This window comes from Selaginella moellendorffii, unplaced genomic scaffold, assembly GCF_000143415.4.
Source record: "Selaginella moellendorffii unplaced genomic scaffold, v1.0 SELMOscaffold_4, whole genome shotgun sequence".
NCBI lineage: Eukaryota > Viridiplantae > Streptophyta > Lycopodiopsida > Selaginellales > Selaginellaceae > Selaginella > Selaginella moellendorffii.
The window spans coordinates 1,850,598-1,872,303 of NW_003314265.1; the positions used below are offsets into that span (position 1 = coordinate 1,850,598).

The following is a 21,706-nucleotide window of genomic DNA, read 5'->3' on the forward strand; positions in this document are numbered from 1 at the left end:
TTCTTGAGTATCGCCAGAGCCCCGTGAACACTCTTGGCAGCGGCAGAAACTTACCCCCGGGCTCGTTGAGCAGTGGCGTCTGTGAGAAGGCTTCCAGCTGCTTTTGCTGTTGTTCGCAGACCTTGCGAGCAAGGGGTATGCCTCGCCACTAGATTGCACGCCGCCAAGAGCCTCGCCGCCATCTTCCTCAAAGCCCTAAACTATATTAACTTTAGGGAATATTCATAAAATATATTTTTCTTTATTGCATATTCTCCGCTAGATTCATACTACTCTCACCAGCTGCTGCTGCTGCATTTACATCACCAGGATGCTGACGCAGTCCGTGGACCTTGCGGCGTGCGGGCTCCAGCATCGCTCGCAGGCCATCAACTTTTGGCTGGAAAAACTCTCGCCCTTTCACGGGGATATCATCCATCTGTCGAATCGGTCAGCCAAACGTTAAAAATCCACCTACACACTTACGGATTTGATGCCCAGACAAGTTGTTATCATCTTAGCGCCTAAAACAGCCCCTCCGCAAACCAGAGCAGTGCCTATAAAGAAGGCCTTGACAACTGGAAGGACACGGGGAAAAAAACTTGGACGAGCGCTCAAAACTAAAAGCGAAAAAGTTGTTCTTACTCATGAGATAGCCTTCCACGACGAGCTTTGCTTGAGCCGCGCTCATCTCCGGCGCCGCTCTCGTCTCGTTTGCTGTCGATGGCTGCCTGTTAAATCCTTCCAGCGGCCCGAATCCCCATCTAGGCACAAGAAAAGAATCTCAGCAAAAGAGGTTGAACAAAATCCAGCTTACGTTCTTGGAGTGGCTGTGAGATAGCCGTCGCCGGGGTCAATCCTTGGGCTGGCTATGGTTTTCTCCGACCTCAAGCCCGAGTCGACGCTCATCTCCTCCTTCCCCGGCCTTAGGGGGATGGAATGCTGAAGAATTTCGGGCAGCACGTCCGCCTTGGCTTGATTCTCGGCCTCGGACAGCAGCGCGACATCGGAATTGGATTCCTTGCTGCTGCCTACCTGTTCTTGCTGCTTCCTGCGGAGATTGGCGATGGCCTCGCGCGATCGGCTAGCGAAGTATCCCCCCTCCGCGGCAGCAACCCGGCGCCCTAGAAATCCTCCCACCATTTTCAAGATCAGGGGTTCGAGTCCGCGCTGTGACAATAACACATTGGCGCCTTTTGTAAGATTTTCCTCAATTAGATACTGAGGTGGTAGCATGTCACATTGGGGCGGCGATTTTCTCTCAAGCGATATATTCCCTTCTAGCCAATAGTAAAAAATGTTTTCACCTGTCACTGTAACAAGGAGTTACTACTAGCCACAAACCACGATAGCCCCCGGGTCTCCCCAATCTCAATCACCTGCCATTGAGTGAGACCTGATCCGCCGTAAAAAACGAACCAGATTCTCTCCGATTTAACCGCGCGCTCGTTAAAAGGGCGCGGGGTATGCCAGCTGGCCCTAATTAGGGCAACGTGGCGAGTTAGTTGCCGGCTCCCTGGCCGACATGCCAAAAAACCGCCGCTGTCCCCAATGATGATTCGCCATGGCCCACCATGTGGTCGCGCGCGCCACTGTACGGTACACCGACGTGGAAGAAAATGTGTGCTGGGAACCAACGGGGAGCTGCCACGCAGGACAAGAGCATATTCAGGCTAGAGATCCTTCACTCTACGCGACGGCTAATGTGACAGCTGGTGCCGCCGGGGCATTAACGGCGCGAAAAACCACGCGCCGCCGTCTGCCTCCAGCGGCCGGAATAATCTTATGCCCGCGGTAAAAAGGCCAGGCGTTTTGTTTAACCCCACCACAGTTAACCCTGAGGTTTAAGGGAAACCAGGCGGAAGAAGATGAAGAACAAGCAAAGAGAGCGCGTGGAGGCGAAAGCAGCGGGATGATGGAGGAGCTCCATCCGCGGCGGCAGCGCAGCGCAGGTCTGTGATCCGGCCATGGCGATGCGTGGATTGGTGTTCTTGGTGAATCTTTGCTGCTTCTTTGCTGCCTGGTAGCGATATTTCGCCCAATGCTGCACGAATTGGCCGCGCTGCATTCTTCTTGCCGCTCGGCAAGGCTCCGCGCTGCCGAAATCGCTCGCGCTATTCCCGTGTCGATCTGGTGGCTGCTTGCTCGCTCGCCTTGTCCGATTTGGTCGAGAGATCCCTTCTTTCTTGCATCTTTTGGCCGCGTCCTTGCTGCTTGCGGCCAATCGCATCACGGGCGTCGCGAGCGTCGCAAATTTCTGTGAAATCTGGGGGTCTTCGTCCTTCTGGTGTGTCGCGCAAGATCTGTCCGTGAATCTTGCCTTTGGCAAGAGCGTGAGCGTTTTGTCCTTTGCCTGGCCGGGCCGATTGAAAGGCCTTGTGCTACCGATCCACCGCTTTTCGCGTTGGTTGCTAGGTTCCTGTTGGCATAAGTGTTGTGTGGCTCTTCTTTGTCGTCCTCCCAATCAGATATATTTTTCTTTTTTTGTTTCCTCTCTAATGCGATGATTCTTGTGATTCTTGCAGGATGAGACTTGAAGAACAAGAGGACGAGGACGAAGAGTTTGGTCGGGGCTCGAGAATGACGCTGTAGATGTGGAGGCGTTCTAGGGGGTGAAGCTCTCGGTCCTGATCAAGAATAGATAGATAGATACAAGCAGTGCGTAGAACTCACGGTAACAAGGGATAGTCTAGAGGGGACATGGGATAGCTAGTCCTTCTTACAGGTTCGTTTAGCCGGATCATCCTTTTCTCCGCAGCGATGCGAGAGAGTGGCATCGGGTCTCCACGAATGTATGCAACGCCAGGAGGAGGAGCAGCAGCAACAAGCGGGACAATTTTCGCTCGACCAGCAGGACCGAGGCCGGATGGCTCATCATCATCGCCACAAGTTCCAGCAATGGGAAGACAAATCCCACAACGGGTTTCGGCGTTCAGCGGATATGTTTCATCAGGAAGTTCAGGTCTTTCGGTTTTTCCTCTCCTTTAAAAAAGTATTATATTTCTTGTAGTTTCAACGGCGATTTTTGTTTCCAGGTGGCAGCTCACTCGACTCAGAGGCTTGGCATGCTTGTGCTGGACCTCTTGTTTGTCTTCCTCTTGTAGGCGATAGAGTTGTCTACTTTCCTCAGGGTCACATTGAACAGGTTTGTAGTGCGTGTTTGTCTTATCCGGCTGAGTTTTATATTGGGAAAGCAAGGCGAGAACTAACACGTTGGTGCTATTCGTGATCTTGACAGGTGCTGGCCTCTACAAATCAAAACGCTGCGGATTTGCAAATCCCGCAGTATAATCTTCCATCCCAGATTTTCTGTCGAGTGCTGAACTTGTCGCTGGGTGTAAGTTTTCTTTTTCCACCTTTTTGTACGCGAATGCCAAGAGGGATGTTTGTGAAACTTCTATTATGTTACAGGCGTATCGGGAAACGGATGAAGTCTACGCGCAGATGACTCTCGTTCCTGAAAACGAGGTTTGTTTGTCTAATTGATTCAAGTGCATGGACATGTAGCTATTTTATATTCGTATTTCTGACCAGCAACTTGACCAATCACTGGAGCTTGATGAACCTACAGCATCTTCAAAGGCCAAGCTGTCCATGTTCTCCAAAAACTTGACATCTTCTGACACAAGTACTCATGGAGGATTTTCTGTTCCGAGGCGTGCCGCTGAAGAATGCTTCCCCCGACTGGTAAGCTCGTATATCCTGATATATGTCACTCCATATATTCGTTAAACTGGATTCCAGGATTATCAGCAAACCCCTCCAGCTCAGGAGATTATAGCAAAAGATCTTCATGGAGTTGAATGGAAGTTCCGCCACATCTACCGAGGTTCGTACATAGTTTTTGGCTATACTTTCTTACAAAATTCTTGACTTATCCAGGACAACCACGAAGGCATCTTTTGACGACAGGGTGGAGTGTTTTTGTAAGCCAGAAGAAGCTTGTTGCTGGCGATACCGTTCTCTTTGTCAGGTGAGCTACGGATTTGATCTGTTTTTCATACCGTAATAATATTTCGTAACACATAGGGGAGATAATGGTGAGTTGAGAATCGGGATTAGGCGCGCTGTGCGCACGCAGAGCAGTGTCACTTCGTCTTCGCTACTGTCTAGCCACAGCATGCAAATTGGAGTCCTGGCTGCTGCTGCTCATGCTGTATCCACTAAGACCATGTTCACCGTGTTCTACAATCCTCGGTTTGACATTCTTTGGATTTAACACGGCAAAGTAATGAATTTGTTTTTCTTCAGGGCTAGTCCAGCTGAATTTGTTGTTCCATACCACAAGTACGTGAAATCTTTCAAGATGAACATTTTGATTGGTATGCGCTTCAAAATGAGATTTGAGACTGAGGATTCGTCGGAGAGAAGGTAAATCGTTTTGAAGTGAATCTTTTGTTTTGTCTTCTTTTGCTAACAGTACTCGGTAGTGTCAGATATATGGGAACTATTACTGGAATTGGCGATATCGATCCAGCTCGATGGCCTGGCTCTAAATGGCGCTTCCTAAAGGTAAAGAGTCTTGTCTTCAAGTGACGCATTTTTTAGCTTCTTCCTTTCTTATATAAGGTCGGTTGGGACGAGCACGCGGCTAGCGAAAGACAGGAGAGGGTGTCACCATGGGAGATAGAGCCATTTATTGCTCCCAATGTGACTCCCCCAGTTTCGACGAAGAGATTCAGGCCAACAATGCTCACAGACATAAGTACGTTTCGATACTCTCTACATGCACTTTTAAACCACGGTTGGTCTATTATCAGGTGTCAGTCGAAAGTCATACGACAATCATCTTCGTCAGATCCTACAGGCCAACCGTAATTTGCAGACATCTCACAAGTACGAGGCTGACGAGAGGGAAAACTTTCTCCTGAAGTCTCCTACAGCCCTCTATTCTGAGGCTAAGGTAACTTCAAGAGTTACTGAGGGTCATAGTGTTCCTGGTTTTCCTTCTGGATTGCCAAGCCCCGGAAACGAGGGGCTACCATCTCATCGTAAAGTCGATATGCACCAGCAGCAGCTTAGGCTTTGTGTTCAGCAGTTTCGAGAGCAGAAGGTTCCTCTACAATTCGAGAAACCGCAGCAGCCTTCTCCAACCAGCAGCTTCGCTTCTCGGCAAGCAGCATTAAGTTGCCCACTCTACTTGCAGCCTCAACATACAACAGACAACTCTTTTCTTAAGCTTCTCATGTCGCCTACGCTGGCCTCGCTGCAACAGGCTCCCAGTAAGTAAAATCCATCGTCACTTCTTATGTAATGCTTTTTTGTCTACTCTTTTTTGTTCTTTCAGGAGTTGAGGAGCCCCTTGCAAGAGGTAATGCAAACGATTCTGACCGCGAGTGCAAACTATTTGGTTTCTCGTTGAAACCAAAGACAGCATTGGCCAGCACCGTCAAAGACGACGTCCACAAGGATCTCGAGTCAGAAGCTTCCGGCTTCAGGAAGTGTTTTACTGGCCAGAACTGGAACCAGCAGCAGCAACAACAGCAACCAAGCAGGACGTGCACCAAAGTAAGATCTCATTCTTTATTTGAAGCGCCAGGCTCTGAATCTCTTCTACTTTTCATAGGTTCACAAACACGGTGCAGTGGGACGAGCTTTGGACTTGTCCAAGTTCCGGGGATACACGCAACTCCTGGAGGAGCTGCAGCATCTGTTCGGCATTGACGAGAGCCTGAACGGGTCCGAGTGGCAAGCCGTGTACGTAGATAACGAAGGCGACATGCTGCTCGTCGGAGACGACCCCTGGGAGTAAGATCTCGTCTGTGCATTTCATGGTGTGTTTGCTTAAAAGAGTTTTTACATTTCAGGGAGTTTTGCTCGACGGTGCGATGCATACGGATCCTATCGCCGGCTGAGATCCAGAAGCTTACCGTGCAGGCACGCAACAGCAGCACGGAAGAGCCATCCAGCAGGCTGTCCGATCAGCAGGATTCCTCATCCCCTCCCGCTACTAGCGACGAGTAATTAAGTAGCTCCTAAGATGCTTCGTTTTGCACTAATTGAGAACTTCCCCTTTTTGCCCTGTCTATATAAAATAGTGGTACTTAGCTCAAGTTTAGGGTTCATCGGTGATAAAGGGCTAGGGCAGTGATGGTGGATTTGGGGTTGGGGTTGGTGGTCGCCGATCCTTCCCCTCTGCCCATTGATCAGGTAGGCCGCTTTCTCTCCACCCTCGCAAGATAAGTTCGTTTAGGTAGGGCTTTTCTTTGCGTTAGCAATAAGCGAGTAAGACTGAGATTTGGAAAGCGAAGCTTCTTGCAACGAGCTAAGAGGTATGCTAGAGGCGATCAAGAAATCGTGTTGAAACTCTCAACGCTTGAAGACACCTCTTTTCGATTGCAACGCAAAAGGGAGCCAGTGACACAACAAACAACTCAAACAAGCAAAGTGCAAAACAACGGGCCAAGGAACTCTCAACGCGAAGGGACACTCACCGATGTGGACAACGCTGTTTGAATACGAACAAAACTAACGATCAACGATACTTGGTTTCACATTGCCAGGTTCGTGTGTGTTTCGATTTGTTCTAATTTCTTGTCATGAAGAAGCCAAGTGACATGCTGGTGCTGCTCAACGACAATAAGAACTGAAAAACTCCCATGTCACAGTGTGTGCCAAGAAGAGAAATGCTACTAGATTGGAGAGATTTTGTGTCAACGTTTTGGAGCTTTGAGTTGTGTTGTTGCTGCGCTCAACGCAAGACCTGCGAGCTGAGAAACAACGTTGGGAAACTGCGATCATCAGAACTTAAATCCAGCTGAATTTCTACATGACAATGGTCCAACCTCAATGAAAACAACGATCAGCGACGGATCAAGTCCACTCTCGCCCGCAAGGTAAGTTCGTTTTGAGTAAGACACAACGAAACAAGAGAGATTTGCTGGAGACAAGAAAGCGAAGCTGCTTGCAACGAGCTAAGAGGTATTCTCTAGGCTAGAGGCGATTAAGAATTCGTGTTGAAACTCTCAACGTTTGAAGACGCTCTTTCTTTTCGATGCTATGCTCAACGCACACAGTCCAAGTTAATATGATATGCTTGATCAAACAACTCAAACAAGCTAAGTGCAAAACAACGGTCCAAGGAACTCTCAACGCGAAGGGAAACTTGTTGTCAGGTTTGTGTGTTTCAATTTGTTTTAAGTTCTTGTCATGAAAAAGAGAAGTGACATGTTGGTGCTGCTCAACCACGATAAGAACTAAAAAACGCTGTGTCCAAGAAGAAAAATGCTACGAGATTGGAGAGATTCTATGTCAACGTTTGTAGAGATTGTCAGCGATGTTGCTGCTGCTCAACCCAAGACCTGCGAGCTGAGAAACAACGTCGAGCTGAGAAACAACGTCGGGCATCTGCAATCTTCAAAACATCAATCCGTACATGACAATGGTCCAACCGCAACGAAAACAACGATAATGAAAACTCTGGCTGTCCAACGATATGGAAGTTTAACAGGTTCGTGAGCTAGCTGTTCTAACCAAAATGTTTGTTGAAAATGTACATGACAATGGTCTAACCTCAATGAAAACAACGATCATGATCCGTCGCAAGGTAAGTTTGTTCAGGGCTTTTCTTCGTGTTAGCAATAAGCGAGTAAGACAACGAAACAAGAGAGATTTGCTGGAGACAAGAAATATGTAGAGTGATCAACGTTAAAAGAGAGGCTAGAAGCAATCAAGAATTTGTTGAAACTCTCAACGTTTGAAGACGTTCTTTCTTTTCGATTGAGATTGTCGACGGGGTATGCTCAACGCAAAAGGGAGCCAGTGACACAGTCAAGCTAAGATGATATGCTCAAACAACTTAAACAAGCTAAGCGCAAAACAACGGTCCAAGAAACTTTCAACGGGAAGGGAAACTTGTGAATACGAACAAAACTAACGATCATTGAAAGTTGACATACTTAGCTTCATGTTGTCAGGTTTGTGTGTGTTTCAATTTGTTCTAATTTCTTGTCATGAAAAAGACAAGTGACATGTTAGTGCTGCTCAACCACGATAAGAACTAAACAACGCTGTGTCCAAGAAGAAAAATGCTACGAGATTGAACTTCCTTTTGTTTTTGCAACGCCATAAGATTGCAACGGTGACATAGAACAACGTTCCAAGGCCAGCTAACGATGGAAGTGTACGCTTTGGCAGTGGCAAAACGAGACAATCTACACGCACTCTGTAGTTTCCTTGAAAAGAAATGAATACATTTACAAAGTTGCAAATATTTGTCGAGTAGTTATGTCAAAAAACACCAAAGTAGCTTGTAAGCTTCCCAGAGACGAGTGTCTGGGCGCTGTGGCAGCTACTCAAGAGCTCGTTAAATCTCTTGTAGCTGTCCGAGCTTGAAGACCTCGGGCTCGTCACTTCCAAAACTTCCAAGCCGGTCCCCTCTGGCGTGAGCACGAGCAGCTTCGTGTCCTCTGTCCACGGCCGAGGAATTTCTTCCAGTCCAGTCGCTGCTGCCTGAGTGTTTTCATCCAGCCTTTTGTCCAGCCTTGCCACTAGCTCGTCCAGTCGTGCCTCTGGCTCCGTCTGAGGTAGCACTGCCTCTTCTTCGTCCCTGGCCTTTGGGAGTAGACTCAAAAGCTCGAGCTCATCTCCGCTTCTCAGGTACTCGAGCTCGTGCCTGAGCATAACGTCCTCTGGCTTTGAAGTTGCAGTATCACGGGCAGTCTCGGTCTCCTTGGTGTACTGCTGGTTGTATCTCTCCACAAAACTCACAACCTTTTCCTGGATCGCCTCGGGGATGTCGCCACCTTGGAGCCGAGACGCAAACGCAAGACTCTTTTCGTAGTCCCCTACCTCATCTCTGTGAAAGGACATCTCGCGCAAGAGATAAACCGTCGGGGGAGGCTCGCTGTTGAGACGCATCAGCTTCGTCCAGAAAATGCTCCGGAACACCCGACGCCAGTTCGCCAGGATCCGGCAGCCACCTTCCGACCACTCAAGGCTCACTGCTCCATCCAAAATGCTGGCTGCGACACGGTTAGCCTCCGGTTCTTCGTAGCCGAGCTTGCTCAGGTACACTTCCAGCGGAGCCAGTAGAGACTTGTATTGAGCTCTCACGCAGTCGAGGATTGCCTCCGCCGACAACCGTGAGAGAGCTAGAGCAAACGGGGTTCGTTCGTCAAGGTGAGGAAAGGGAGGCAGTCGGCAGAGCTCCAGCGCGTAGAAAATTGGCTGCAAACTCCCAAAGCTGTTCCAGCCTGCGGGAGGAGTGTCCTGATCCTTATACCAAGCTTCCGACAAGGTCGCAAGGTCGGGAGGAGGCCAGTAACTGGGACTCGTACTGGCAGCGTTTGTCACCTCCGCTGTAGCATCGTGGAGCGCTTTGTTGAAGACTGCTACGTAGTCTCCGGGCTCGGCTTTGGTTTCTTCCCGTGACGAGTTTAACGTAGAGTAGAGCTTTTCTGCCACCAAGTCGCGGAGATCCACAGCATGAAGCTCTGGCTGAGCCGGCGCTAAAGTCGCGAGCCACTCAATACCCCTGGCTAGAGTCTCACTGGAGTAGAACCCGTGTTCACTTTTCCCAGTGATCGATAAAACTATCCAGCTACTGATCTTGTCGCCGTCCAATCTGTGTAGCTGAAGCAGCAGTGCTAACTCTTCTTCTGGTGGCGGCCTTCTGTTGAGATCGCCCTCGTCTGATCCAAAGCCACTTGAAAATACCAACAGCGGCACAGACGTCCCGGTCGGAAGAGATTCCACCAGCGAATGTAGCTTGCTGCGCATCCTGCTTAGAGGCGAGCCTTCGTCAACCAAGAACAAGAGAGCGCTTGCCCCGTTGATACCTGGCTGGAAGCTTCTGTCGAGACCAATCTCTTTGGTGATGCAGTGGCAAGCTACTTTGTTTTCGACGTTGCTCGAGATGTAGCATGTTACTGTGTCCCCTTCCAGATTTCCGATTAGCTTTGACCTCAGCCAGTGCGCCGGAAGCTCACTGCCTCGTCCCTTGGACGAATTGTCTCCCATGCAGAAAACCAGTTTCCAGTAAATAGTTCCCGCCCGTGGATTCTTAGCTCTGAGAACCGGAGAAACTATTTCCGACACGTCCAAGAACTTCCACATGCTGTTGAGAAGCGAGACTCGTTGCGTTTTCAAACGGTCCAAGTCTTCTTTGGCGAGTCCTTGCTTTGTAAGTCGAGAAACGTACTTTCGTCCGTGTTGCATCGGCAAGCCAAGGATCATTGATGACAGAGCCGCTCGGGCTCGTAGTTTTCGCAATCTGGCAGCTTCCATGATAGCATCGGTCTTACGCTTCCACCTCCTACAAAAACCACTTTAAAGTTTCACGAGAAAAACTGAGTCAATACAAACCGGAACCAGAGCCGTGCCCGTCCTGTACTTGCTTCCTCGAACTTCATCCTCTCTTCTTCTTGCCGAGCTTCTTCCAGTCGAGCTTCTTCTTCTTTCCTTTCTAACTCCTCAGCTTCAGCCAGCGAAACCTCTCCAGGACTAGTAATCTCCTGTCTTTTTGGAGAGTGGTCCTGCTCCTCATAATCGTCTGAACGAGTTCTTTTCCCTGTGGACGTTTTCTCAGCTACCATGCTGTCTTGCATACTTGGCAGCGGAGCACCCACATCTATGTGTTTCTCGGCTGGCTGGCTTAGATTAAGCGGCCGTAACCAATCAAACGATCCCGTCGGAAAGATGTAAGATGGAGCAACCGGAGTCTCGACTACCGTCGGGGCCTTTGCGATAAAAACTGGCGTTTCTCCGTCGTCATAGTCAGGCATTTCTTCTTCCACTATCTCCGCTGGAGCTTCTTGCACAGCGTTGAATGAAACGTACTCCGTCATATCCGTTTGTAGTTCCGGACTCTGAGCAGTAAACCGAGGAGCTTCTCTGTTCTGGGAGACAACGTCGTCAATAATTCTTGGGGATCTTTTGGATTCCACCAACCGGGATCTATGAAGCCCGTAGTCCTGGTCTTTATTCAGGAACTCGGACTCCTTTACCACGTAAGGCTCTTCAAACAGTTTGATAGAAAATCCATGATAAGATAAGAGATCGCCAACCTCATGCCTCTGAAAGAGAAAGGAAACAAGCGAATGGTTTTAAGTATCGTTTGTTTCAATTACATTCGTACCTCCATGCCTAACCATTTCTTAAGTTGAGATAACGGGATCCCTTGAGACACCCTCAACCCGCTGTAAAGAGCGGCCAGCGCCTGGCTGCGAACCTGTGCGCTCCAGCACGTTAAAACCAGATAATACAGACAATTTATAGACACCTTTGAAAACTGAGCATGCATGAGGCAGGCTTGTAAATAAGTGGCCTTTGCAGCAAGCTTGAAAAAACCGATGTAATTAGGAAGCTTGTACATCCTGATTCAAGAAGGTTACGTCAATAAAGGCTTCCAGTCGCTTACCTCGCAACTTTGCGGGCAAAAATAACATCAGAGGAATTTCTCATAGCAGGACTCATTGAGGACAAATGAACGGAGAGATCAAATGGTTCTACCTGGAAACAGAGGATAAGAAAATGTACAGCTTTCAAGACTTACGGCAAAACCAGGATGCTGGTCGAGTTTGAGAAGCGCATAATACCCCCGAAATTCGGGCTCAGTCATAAGAGGCTCCCCTTTCCTTCGATGATCATCGTACATTTGGAAGAGCTCGCTAAACGCCTTGTTCATCTGCTCGATGTTAAGATGAGCGTCAAAACCCTCCACGAAGCCTTCTCCCTTGGGAAACTCGCACAACTCGTGCATGGCCAGTATATGCAGCCGAATCTGGGGAAGAAAGAAACGCAAGAAAATACGTTTTGACTTTCACGCCGCCACAGCAGAGAACTTACCATCTGCTCGTGCATCACAATGGCCTCGTGGTTGAAAATATGCTGCATCCTTAGATCCACCCTCACAGCTCGCATACGGTCCCAAAGAAAGTTATACAAGCCCAAGAGCTCCTGGGTATAAGACTGCTCCAAAAGGCCGAGAAGATAGTCCATGGTTGCTCGCAACACAGGCAAGGAGCGTATCAGCATTGGATCCTTGTCCGGCGTCCTCGTGTACTGCGAATGAAATAAGACACAGAATGAGCGAGCGATACACGCTCTTTCACCATTGCTTACTTGTCACCTTTTTCACAGCAAGACTGATAGAGGTCTGGTTTCTATCCCCGCCTACACGCTCGTAGCGATCGAGATCTCCTATCCGTTCTCTTTCGGATCTCTCACTCTCTGATAAGGAAGAACAAAGAGAGATGAGTGAAACAAGCACTATTGTGACTTCATACCTGGGCACATATCAGGACAAAGGCCAGGAATTGGCTCGCTGGGTCCAGAGAAGCTGGAGGAGCTTGGTCTAGGCACCGGCGGCTTCTGGATGGTAGATCCATGAGGAGGAAGAGGCGCTCCTCTTCTAGCCGGCAGGTCGAGAGAGAATACCTCTGGAGACAGCGCCTCGCCCCTTCTGTTGGACGGCGGATCGGGAGAGAATGGCGACGATGCCACCACCGCTGTCGCCGCTGCTGGCGCTGGAGCCCTGAATGCCGCCTTACCGAAACCGAATGGAAGCGTGGGCGGAGTGAGAGGACCGGCCGTGTCCGCTCCAAAATTCGTGTAGGCCGCGATCGGCGTGGCATTCTCCTCCATTTCCATAAACCCTAAAACATTTGCCCTAAAAGAAGATAAGTGTAATCATACAAGAAGATTCGTAGAATCTTTGTTTCTACTTAGAAGATCTACGATTTTTTTTTAAACTTGAAGACTTTTGTGTTTGATACAATCGTCACTAACTTTTTGATAAGATAGCCGCGCAACAGCTCCGCTAAAGTTAGCAAGGAGCGAAACTAGTTGAAAGATTCGCTGCATTTTCCGGGCTTTCTAAGTTTGTCATCATCGCGCGCTGACCCTTTCTCCTTGCTCTTCGTCTTCCTCTTTGATCCTATCCAGCGCTTCCACCGCATTCATGACAAGGGGAAAGCTTGGTTTTCTCTAGCGCGCTCGCTGGTTTCTTCAATGGAAGAACACCAAGATGGCAAGGGAACGATGTGGGAATTGGATCAAACGCTGGATCAGCCACTGGGCGATGAAGCCACCCAAGTTCGCGGCTTCCAAAATTCCAAGGTAATCACCGCTTTGTCCTTCTTCTCTTGCATCTTCGTTGTAATCTTTCTCCAGGAGCATCCTTTGGCGGTGACGATCCGGCTAGCGTTTATAAGCCTGGGCGTTGTTTATGGCGACCTTGCGACGTCTCCCCTCTACGTTTTTCCCAGCGTTTTTCCCGACGGCATCGTCGACCGAAGGGACGTTCTCGGCGCCGTGTGCCTCATCGTCTACTCCTTCACGCTCATTCCTCTTATCAAGTATGTGTTCATCGTCTTGAGGGCAAATGACAATGGCGAAGGCAAGTTTCGATCGATCGTACTAGTTCTTGGTTTCCTCTCCCAAGATCTTAGAACTCATGAATCCATTCAGGTGGCACATTTGCTTTGTATTCTCTCATCTGTAGACACGCCAAAGTGAACACCATTCCAAACCAACACCCGACCGACCAGTACTTGACAACGTATAGCCGCCGCCCAGTGCCCGAGAACTCCCGAGCTTCCACCATCAAGAAGCTCCTCGAAGGCAGGAATTCCCTCCAGAAACTCCTGCTCGTCCTCGTTCTTCTTGGAACCTCCATGGTCATTGGCGACGGCGTCTTAACTCCAGCAATCTCGGGTATGTTTTCTTCGTCTTAAGCCACTCTAAACTAATCGCAGTCGTGTCCCTTTCGAATTTCTCCTTCCTCTTTTTGTGATCTTTTGTTTCGACCAGTGCTGTCATCAGTCAGTGGGATCAAAGTAGCTCATCCATCTTTTCACCAAGGTATAATATAATCTTATTCACAGCAACTTTATCGTATTCCATTCGTCTCGATCGCTGATCAAGCTACTATGCTCGATTTGTGCGCGCAGGCCATGTCGTGATCCTGGCTTTGATCATCCTCGTGCTCTTGTTTAGCATGCAACACGTTGGGACGGACAAAGTGGGGGTCATGTTTGGCCCCGTCATTCTCGTGTGGCTCTTGTCTATTGGAGCCGTGGGTGTTTACAACATCGCGATTCACAAGCCGGATATCTTCCGGGCCCTCTCTCCCGTCGCTGGCTTCGATTTCTTGAGGAGAACCAAATCCAAAGGATGGGCCAGGCTTGGAGGAATCGTGCTCTCCATCACAGGTAAACTGTCCTTTCTCTTGAAAGTTTCTATCTTGGTTTTTTTTCTTCTTCCTTGCGTCTGAGTGACGTTGTTTTGTCGAGTTTTTCTTTGATATTTTCTGGTCTTTCTTTCCTTGGTCTTACTTCTGGTCTAATGCATGTCAGTGATATTAACAGATTGAGAAACTACAGGAGCCGAAGCCATGTTTGCGGACTTGGGACATTTTTCTACTGTGTCGATTCGGGTGAGTGTTGTGAACTCCTTTTTCTTTGATCATGGAAGATAATTTTTTGTAAGAGTTCTTCGTGGTCTGTGTTTTGTAGCTGGCTTTCACGTCTTTGGTGTTTCCTTGTTTGCTGGCTGCGTACCTCGGTCAAGCGTCATTCCTTCTCAAGTTTCCCGACAAGGTGGACCAAACTTTCTATAGATCAATCCCAGGTAGGCGAGAGTTTTTATTCTTCTTGATCAAAAGCTCTCTCGCATTTTATCAGATCCAGTCTACTGGCCAATGTTTGTCATTGCAACAGTTGCAGCCATCGTTGCAAGTCAGGCAACAATCTCCGCCACCTTCTCCATCGTCAAGCAATCGGTAGCTCTCGGGTGCTTCCCCCGGGTGAAGATCATCCACACCTCCAACCGCATTCTCGGCCAAATCTACGTCCCGGAGGTGAACTGGATTCTCATGCTCCTCTGCCTGGCCATCACCGCGGGATTCCGAGAAACAACCCAAATCGGCAACGCTTACGGTTCGTCAACCCAAAGTTCTATCAAGATCGTCACCTCTCTTTTTTCTTCTCGATCCAAACAGGAATCGCCGTCATGGCCGTGATGCTCGTCACCACTCTTCTCATGACCTTGATCATGCTCTTCATTTGGCAGACCAACTTATCCCTCGTCCTCCTCTTCCTCGTCACCTTTGGCTCCGTGGAAACAATCTACTTCTCCGCGGTGCTCTTCAAGATTGCCAAGGGCGGCTGGGTTCCTCTCGCCATCGCCGCGGCACTCATGCTCATCTTCTACGCCTGGCACTACGGCACCGTCAAGCGCTACCAGTTTGAGATTCAGAACAAGGTCCCGCTCGCCTGGATCCTGGGCCTCGGCCCCAGCCTCGGCCTCGTCCGCGTCCCAGGAGTCGGCTTCGTCTACACCGATCTCGCCCACGGCGTCCCCTCGATGTTTTCTCACTTCATCACTCACCTCCCGGCGATACACTCCGTCCTCGTCTTCGTCTGCGTGAAGTACCTTCCCGTCAACACCGTGCTCGAGGACGAGAGGTTCCTCTTCCGGCGGATCGGCCCACCAGACTACTGGATGTACCGCTGTACCGTGCGGTATGGATACCGCGATCTCCACCGCAGAGACGAGCAGTTCGAGGAGCGCCTGATAGGAGCTCTGGCCGACTTCATCCGCAAGGATGATGACAACAATCGGGTGGAAACGTCGTCCACGGCGCCGTCGGAGCCGATGACCATGGCTGCCTCCGATCGGGAGCAGAGCTTGCCTTCCGCGATCTCGCCCAGCGATCGCCGGTTTAGCTTCAGCTACAACAGCAACGAGGAGGCGAGCTGCTGCTCGGTAGAGATCAGGAGGGTGATGGGCGATCAGTCGGGCACGTCGAGTTACAACTCGAGGGATTACCAGGTGGTGCTGAGCCAGCGGCGGATCGAGCATCAGGTGGTGGAGGATCAGCTCAAGTTTTTGGTGGCGGCCAAGGAGAGCGGCGTGGTTCATATCCTGGGGAACACGGTGGTCAAGGCGAGGAAGGGGTCGGGACTGGCCAAGAGAATAGCCATCAACCATGTCTACAGCTTCTTGAGGAAGGTTTGCCGCGAGACCAGCGTCATTTACCACATACCTCACGAGACAATGCTCAACGTTGGGATGATTTACGATGTGTAGGCAGGATTCTATGTGTACGTACAAGGAGTCATATGTATACATACTTTATGCCGTTCTTTGTCACCAAGATTCCTACTTTGTTTTGAAAAACAGATATAAACAAACGCTTGTGCAAACAGTTGCCTACACATCTTAGAGATGAAAGTATTTCTATTTTTGACTGTGTTCTGGTTTGCATATTGTGAAATAGGTACAAAATGTATTCAGGATGAAGGTGGAGGTGTAGGTGAGGGTGGTGGTGGGGGTAATGATGATGGTGGTGGAAGTGGTGCTGTCTTAAAACTTTTCAAATATCATGTGTGAAAAATGTCAACATACAAGAATTAAAAAGAAATCTTGAATCATAGATATGTGTATATCAATGATTTTTACTTTAAAACACCATTAGTTTTTAAAAATTTAGATATACAATGAATGTTTAAAACAATATTATAACATAATTTAAAAATTGGTAATATAATAAATGAAAAGAATGGTTTTATTTCTTTTTTCTTGTTCTAATTCTATATTTAACATTTTAGAAATATATTAACAAAGAAAATTAAACTAATAAACTTCTTAAATATGTTAAATTTTTATATGCTATAAGTGCATAGAATATGGAAAGAAAATACATAAATATACATATTAATTAACCCAAAAATCCTAGCTTATATACAGAAGCGAATGGTCTAGATTAAAACCAATCTGACAGCTACTAAAATCCCACTATGCTAATATTAGTATACAGCATTGCAACCGTATACTAGAAGGTGGCATTGGTGAATCTATAATTAGTGCTAGTTGTTCATAATCCCTTTGTATAAAGCATTTTAATCATTGCATATGCACAATTTTTGAAGGACCAACTTATTGGACATTAAGCTAAACCTCATCAACTTGCAGTCCAACTTATTGCAACACCTAATATGGTTCCTTCCATTGAGTAAAGAGTCACATACAGTAAGATTAAGAAAATAGACTAATGCCAAATTATCCATTTTGTATTTTGCAAGTGGATGATAATAGAAGTTGTAACACTATTGTTGTCCCATTTGTATGCAGTCCAGATATTCAACAAATTCTATTTAGATAAGTGGAAAGATGCTTGTCAAATACTAATCCTAAGATGTAACATCGGCGACTTGTGGCAATTGCAAAGATAAACTCAACTTCATTAGTAATACAAGATAATGATTATATAAGAGTTTATATGGTGAAGCATCAATAGAACTCTGCACCCTTGTGATATATGCATATCGAAGAGACGACAAATAATAATCCCAACCCGAATCCTGAAAGTTCACATACTTTGTGATCATCCATTTGAAGTTCTAAATGAGCCATTCCATTAAACTATTGAACTATGGATGATAAGTACTCATGAAAATGTGGTGTATCCCTAATCAAGACTTTAAAATAAATGAAAGACCATTATCTGAAAGAATTTGCTTCAAATTAAAATGCTGGAACACCATTCAACTGGGGAGGAAATAACCAACAACAATGGCAAATGCACTAGTAAGAGCACAAACTTCCACCCAATAAATCAAATAGTTAAAAGCAATAATGATATATACTCATTGCTAGCAGTTGACTGTGGAAAAGACCCTATTAAATTAAATGCCACCAACTCAAACAAATGGGCAATTGCAATTAACTTCAACTATCTTTCTGCAACATGAGGGGGAGTATAACGAGTTTGGCACTAAATGCAACTACGTACATACTAGATAACATTACATTGCATCTTTGGCTAATAGAAAGACTTATGTAGCTTCTCAGTCACACAATGATGTCCTATATACTTGCTTAGAATAGAAGAATTATGGTAGGAATAGAAAAAGCATGGAATAAATATTAAAAGCATTACCAATTGTAAATGATCATCAAGATTTGTCCCTATAAAATAAAGAAGATCATCCTCAAGGTTATATTAAGAATGTAAATGCCAAAATGGCAAGTCATTAGTAAATAATACAGAATTTTCAAACCTATCTTAAAACCTTTAAATCCATGGCTCAATCTTTTGAGCCTTGCGAACCTCATCAAAAGAAGGTAAATTTTGCTTTACACTTTATGAACACTGAACGTTAAATATAACAACTGCCAATAGTATAAAATCTTTATCCAAAAAATCCACAAATGTGGGAATAACAAGTTTATCAAAAACATGAGAAGAGAGCGAGGAGTTCAAAAAAGGGCATCAATATTAACCATAAAACTCCCTAAGTGATGAACACCATCAAAATTATATATCTGAAGCTTCAAAGCCTACTAAGTAGTACAACTAACCAAGTTCTTCCACTTCAATAATGAAGTAATTGTAACATGATTACCTTTTAGTAACGTTTGAGAACCATATAGATATGCATAAAGTTTTTTGAAACCCTAAACTATTCTTAAACACTCTTTCTTTGTCATGGAGTAGTTTACCTTCGTTGGTTGTAATGTACGGTTGATATATGCAATAAGATGGTGCTGATTAGGCACACTTGGGCTCTCTTGCATTAACATACTTCTAAGATTGATATCGAAAACATCCACATAAAAAATAAAAAGTTGAGTGTAGTTAGGATATATTAAAACTAGAGGAGTTGTCAATAGCTCTTTGAAATTCATAAATGCTCACTCACAGTTTGTAAACCAAATGAAAGATGATGCTGACAATTTCAAGAATACTCACAATGGTGCAATGCAATCAAAAAAATGATCAACAAAACAATTAAGATATTACACTTACTCAGGAAATGCTACATATCATTCACACACTTCAAAGAAGGGAACTTTAGAATAACTATAATTTTGTTATGATCAACTTATAAAGCTTCACAAAAAATATAATACTAAAGATAAGTTGTATCTTTGAACCCAAACATGCACTTCAACCACTTCAGTTTTAAATTAATTTCCCAAAGTTGATTCAACACTTTATAAACATTATGGATATATTCTTTCTATGTCCCCTCCGAGTGGATCAAGACATCATCAATGAAGTCAGTAGTTATCTCTAGTATATCGCAAAGAACTTCGTCCATCATCCACTGGAAAGTTGCTGGAGCATTATTCAAACCAAACGGCATCACTAAGAACTTATACACACTAAATGGTGTACAGAAAAAAGTCTTAAGAATATCATTTTCGGTCATCAATACTTGCCAGTAACTAGAAGCAAAATCTAACTTATTGAATTAATGACTTTTCCCCAAACGATTCAAGAGATCAGCAATGTGAGGAAGAAGGTACACATCAGGGATTATCACTTTATTTAACAAATGATAGTTGATGTAAAAATGAATACTCCCATTAGACTTCGTCACTAAATGAAATTCATATGCCCAAGGACTCCACAACTTTTGAATAACACATTTTTCCAACATTTCTTTGATGTTTGCATGTAAAATTTTAATCTCTTTGGGTGACTAACGATAAACAGGAACCTTTATTAAACAGGCATCCCTAGTTAGAATAGGATGACATGTTGCAATCTTGGTCCTAGACAATAATTCAAATTCAAAGAGATCAACATACTCCTTCATGAGGCGGTTAACCGTTACAACACAAAGACTGTCGAAAGGAACAAAAAAGGGAAAAAAGGAATAAAATAGAAACATAGAAGGAAGTAATGGGGAGATAAAAGTGATAGAAATAGAAATAGAAACAAAAGGACAAAAAGGAATAAAAGTAAAATGAATGGAAGAAATATAAAGAAGTATAAGACAAAAGAGAGAAGCTTCAAAGTCACATTTAGCATGATTATGCTGCAACCAATTTATACCAAGGATGAAGTTAAAAGTTTGACTCGGCACCACCCGTAATGATTGCAATTCAAGCTTGAGATTGCCCACACGGATAACTAAATCCACCTCATCCCGTGCACGTACATGTGTATGGCTATTGCTATAAAGAATGAAACTGACTTTGCCACATGATACAAATGTAGACAGCAATATGTGGCAATAGACCGAGCAATAGAAGATAAACTCAAGCTTATATCAACCAACATAAAGAAAAGAATAGGAGACTTCTTGTTATAAAAATGAGCTTGGAAAATAAATATTAGATGAACTGATGCCGAGTGAACCCTTTAATAATACTTCCAAAAGAAAGATAGAGAGGTCACTAACTTATTTACACAAGGTCCCTCTGCTACTTGCATGACTCCTCGTTTCTCAGAAGCATCTTAGTATTCAACCTTTCATTATAGTAGCACCAATAAGACATTGTTGACACCAAGGTCTTCACCCAAGAAATGGAAGTTGCCAATCCAGAAAATGCTAGTAAGTGTGATTAATTTCATCACATGCCTAATAGTGGACATTATGGCCACGACCATGTCTTCGCCCTTGTCCTTGAACTTAGGCAACAGTAGCATCAACCTCCATTGAAACAGAACCATCTCCTATAAAAAGTGGAGCTGAAAAACATGTAGTGAGAAGTGAAAGACGCAATATTTCATAATAATGTGCCAAGAGAAGAACATTATCAAAGGTGGCTGGAACAAGTGCATGCATAAGTCTTATAAGATCTTGATTAAGTGTTGACTACAATATTCCCAACTTGATCTATTCTGACATATTTGGCTTCGCATGAAGTAAGAGGTTTTAGAAATGAGTACCAAATTGCATCACTGACTTAGACTGCATTTGATGAAGATGGTGCAATTGTTAAAAGGCATTATTATAATTGTCAATATGTCCAGATATGCATTTGAAGATGTTTAGGAGAATGCTCTAATCCTCACGAGTGGCTACGTTCAAACCATTGTACCATTATAGTGCCATCTTTTTGAGACATATAGGAAACTTATGCAAATGCTGAGCTTTATCCCAAGAATAATATGTGGCAATCACCATAAAATGATCAAACTAATAATACACATCATCCCCAAAATTCTCACAGAAGAACTCTGCCTAAACATGGGGATTGATAGCAAAAGCAAGAGGAGCTATACTACATGTTGTGAATATTGATATTAATTGAATTTAATTATTCAACTACAACTATATGACACTGAGTAATTACACCCCAAAGTCAAAAGGAGGAAGAGGTTGCTATTTTGCCATGAAAATGAACAAAAAGAAAAGAACAAAAGAGAATAAGTTGGGAAAAACTATAAGAAAATGGAGATCTAAACAATGCAAAAGTTAAATTTAAATCAAAATCCTAAATTTTAGCACTTTTCAGGGACAATCAAAACTGCCTCTCACCTTCACAAATGTAAATGTATGTAATATGGAAATAAAATATAGAAGTGTGGATATTAACTAACCCAAAAACATTAGTTTATATATAAGAGTAAATGGTTTAGTTTAAAACCAATCTAATGGCTATCACTATGCTAATAGTAGTATATGGCATTGTAGCTGTGCACGTGGACCTCACAATGCATGAAGTTTTTTCTTATTTGACTTTATGCTTTTTATTATGTATAAATTTATGATAAAAAATTTAGTTTAAGTATTATATTGCTAGCATCATCATTTTAGGCACTATAAATTTTTAAATTTAATTAAGCACTATTGCATTAATTGTATTTTTTTATTTTAGTAAAATGAGAAGCATTCTATCCATATATAGTAATACAATTTTACGAATAACTTGTTAGTAAAGTGGTAAGTTTTGAAATTACACAGAAAAAAGTCCAAACATAAAATATGCTAACAGAAGTTCTATATTAATCGGCCAAAACCCAAAGCCCTAAGGAGCTCTTCCC

At 45.0% G+C, this 21,706-nt stretch overlaps 4 protein-coding genes and 1 long non-coding RNA gene across 9 annotated transcripts; 3 read left to right on the plus strand and 2 right to left on the minus strand.

The window, feature by feature from the left end:
• Nucleotides 1–221: 221 nt before the first annotated feature.
• On the minus strand, nucleotides 222–1,128 carry LOC9654662. Of its 2 annotated transcripts, none has more exons than XM_024669220.1 (4): nucleotides 797–1,128; nucleotides 625–731; nucleotides 466–557; nucleotides 222–418 (listed from the first exon to the last, which is right to left on the minus strand). In XM_024669220.1, the coding sequence occupies exons 1-4, from the start codon at nucleotides 1,120–1,122 to the stop codon at nucleotides 242–244; spliced, it is 702 nt and encodes a 233-aa protein (XP_024524988.1). In that variant the 5' UTR covers nucleotides 1,123–1,128; the 3' UTR covers nucleotides 222–241. The 2 variants fall into 2 exon arrangements, with proteins under 2 accessions (XP_024524988.1, XP_024524987.1); XM_024669219.1 differs by having other exon boundaries at nucleotides 625–743.
• Nucleotides 1,129–1,803: 675 nt separating this feature from the next.
• Nucleotides 1,804–6,005, plus strand: LOC9654663 (auxin response factor 17). Of its 2 annotated transcripts, none has more exons than XM_002964060.1 (16): nucleotides 1,804–1,931; nucleotides 2,505–2,941; nucleotides 3,015–3,124; nucleotides 3,218–3,316; nucleotides 3,391–3,447; nucleotides 3,514–3,666; nucleotides 3,724–3,808; nucleotides 3,862–3,952; nucleotides 4,009–4,176; nucleotides 4,231–4,350; nucleotides 4,410–4,491; nucleotides 4,549–4,684; nucleotides 4,740–5,201; nucleotides 5,267–5,487; nucleotides 5,546–5,727; nucleotides 5,787–6,005. In XM_002964060.1, the coding sequence occupies exons 2-16, from the start codon at nucleotides 2,740–2,742 to the stop codon at nucleotides 5,941–5,943; spliced, it is 2,325 nt and encodes a 774-aa protein (XP_002964106.1). In that variant the 5' UTR covers nucleotides 1,804–1,931; nucleotides 2,505–2,739; the 3' UTR covers nucleotides 5,944–6,005. The 2 variants fall into 2 exon arrangements, with proteins under 2 accessions (XP_002964106.1, XP_024525104.1); XM_024669336.1 differs by having other exon boundaries at nucleotides 4,416–4,491.
• A 75-nt stretch (nucleotides 6,006–6,080) lies between these two features.
• LOC112344473 lies at nucleotides 6,081–7,894 on the plus strand. Its single transcript, XR_002991707.1, has 2 exons — nucleotides 6,081–7,094; nucleotides 7,174–7,894. It is a non-coding gene; the product is annotated as an uncharacterized LOC112344473 (long non-coding RNA).
• Nucleotides 7,895–8,149: 255 nt separating this feature from the next.
• Nucleotides 8,150–12,564, minus strand: LOC9655697 (SAC3 family protein B). Of its 2 annotated transcripts, XM_002964458.2 has the most exons (9): nucleotides 12,207–12,564; nucleotides 12,050–12,150; nucleotides 11,767–11,982; nucleotides 11,474–11,701; nucleotides 11,339–11,430; nucleotides 11,201–11,294; nucleotides 11,057–11,149; nucleotides 10,285–10,994; nucleotides 8,150–10,234 (listed from the first exon to the last, which is right to left on the minus strand). In XM_002964458.2, the coding sequence occupies exons 1-9, from the start codon at nucleotides 12,562–12,564 to the stop codon at nucleotides 8,209–8,211; spliced, it is 3,918 nt and encodes a 1,305-aa protein (XP_002964504.1). In that variant the 3' UTR covers nucleotides 8,150–8,208. The 2 variants fall into 2 exon arrangements, with proteins under 2 accessions (XP_002964504.1, XP_024525101.1); XM_024669333.1 differs by lacking the exon at nucleotides 12,207–12,564 and having other exon boundaries at nucleotides 12,043–12,135.
• A 230-nt stretch (nucleotides 12,565–12,794) lies between these two features.
• Nucleotides 12,795–16,078, plus strand: LOC9654664 (probable potassium transporter 11). 2 transcript variants are annotated; one of them, XM_024669335.1, is made up of 9 exons: nucleotides 12,795–13,038; nucleotides 13,093–13,318; nucleotides 13,390–13,635; nucleotides 13,732–13,782; nucleotides 13,872–14,132; nucleotides 14,304–14,356; nucleotides 14,436–14,550; nucleotides 14,604–14,858; nucleotides 14,921–16,078. In XM_024669335.1, exons 1-9 carry the CDS (start codon nucleotides 12,931–12,933, stop codon nucleotides 16,009–16,011), a joined length of 2,406 nt encoding a protein of 801 aa, XP_024525103.1. In that variant the 5' UTR covers nucleotides 12,795–12,930; the 3' UTR covers nucleotides 16,012–16,078. The 2 variants fall into 2 exon arrangements, with proteins under 2 accessions (XP_024525103.1, XP_024525102.1); XM_024669334.1 differs by having other exon boundaries at nucleotides 12,795–13,318.
• The last annotated feature ends 5,628 nt before the right edge of the window (nucleotides 16,079–21,706 follow it).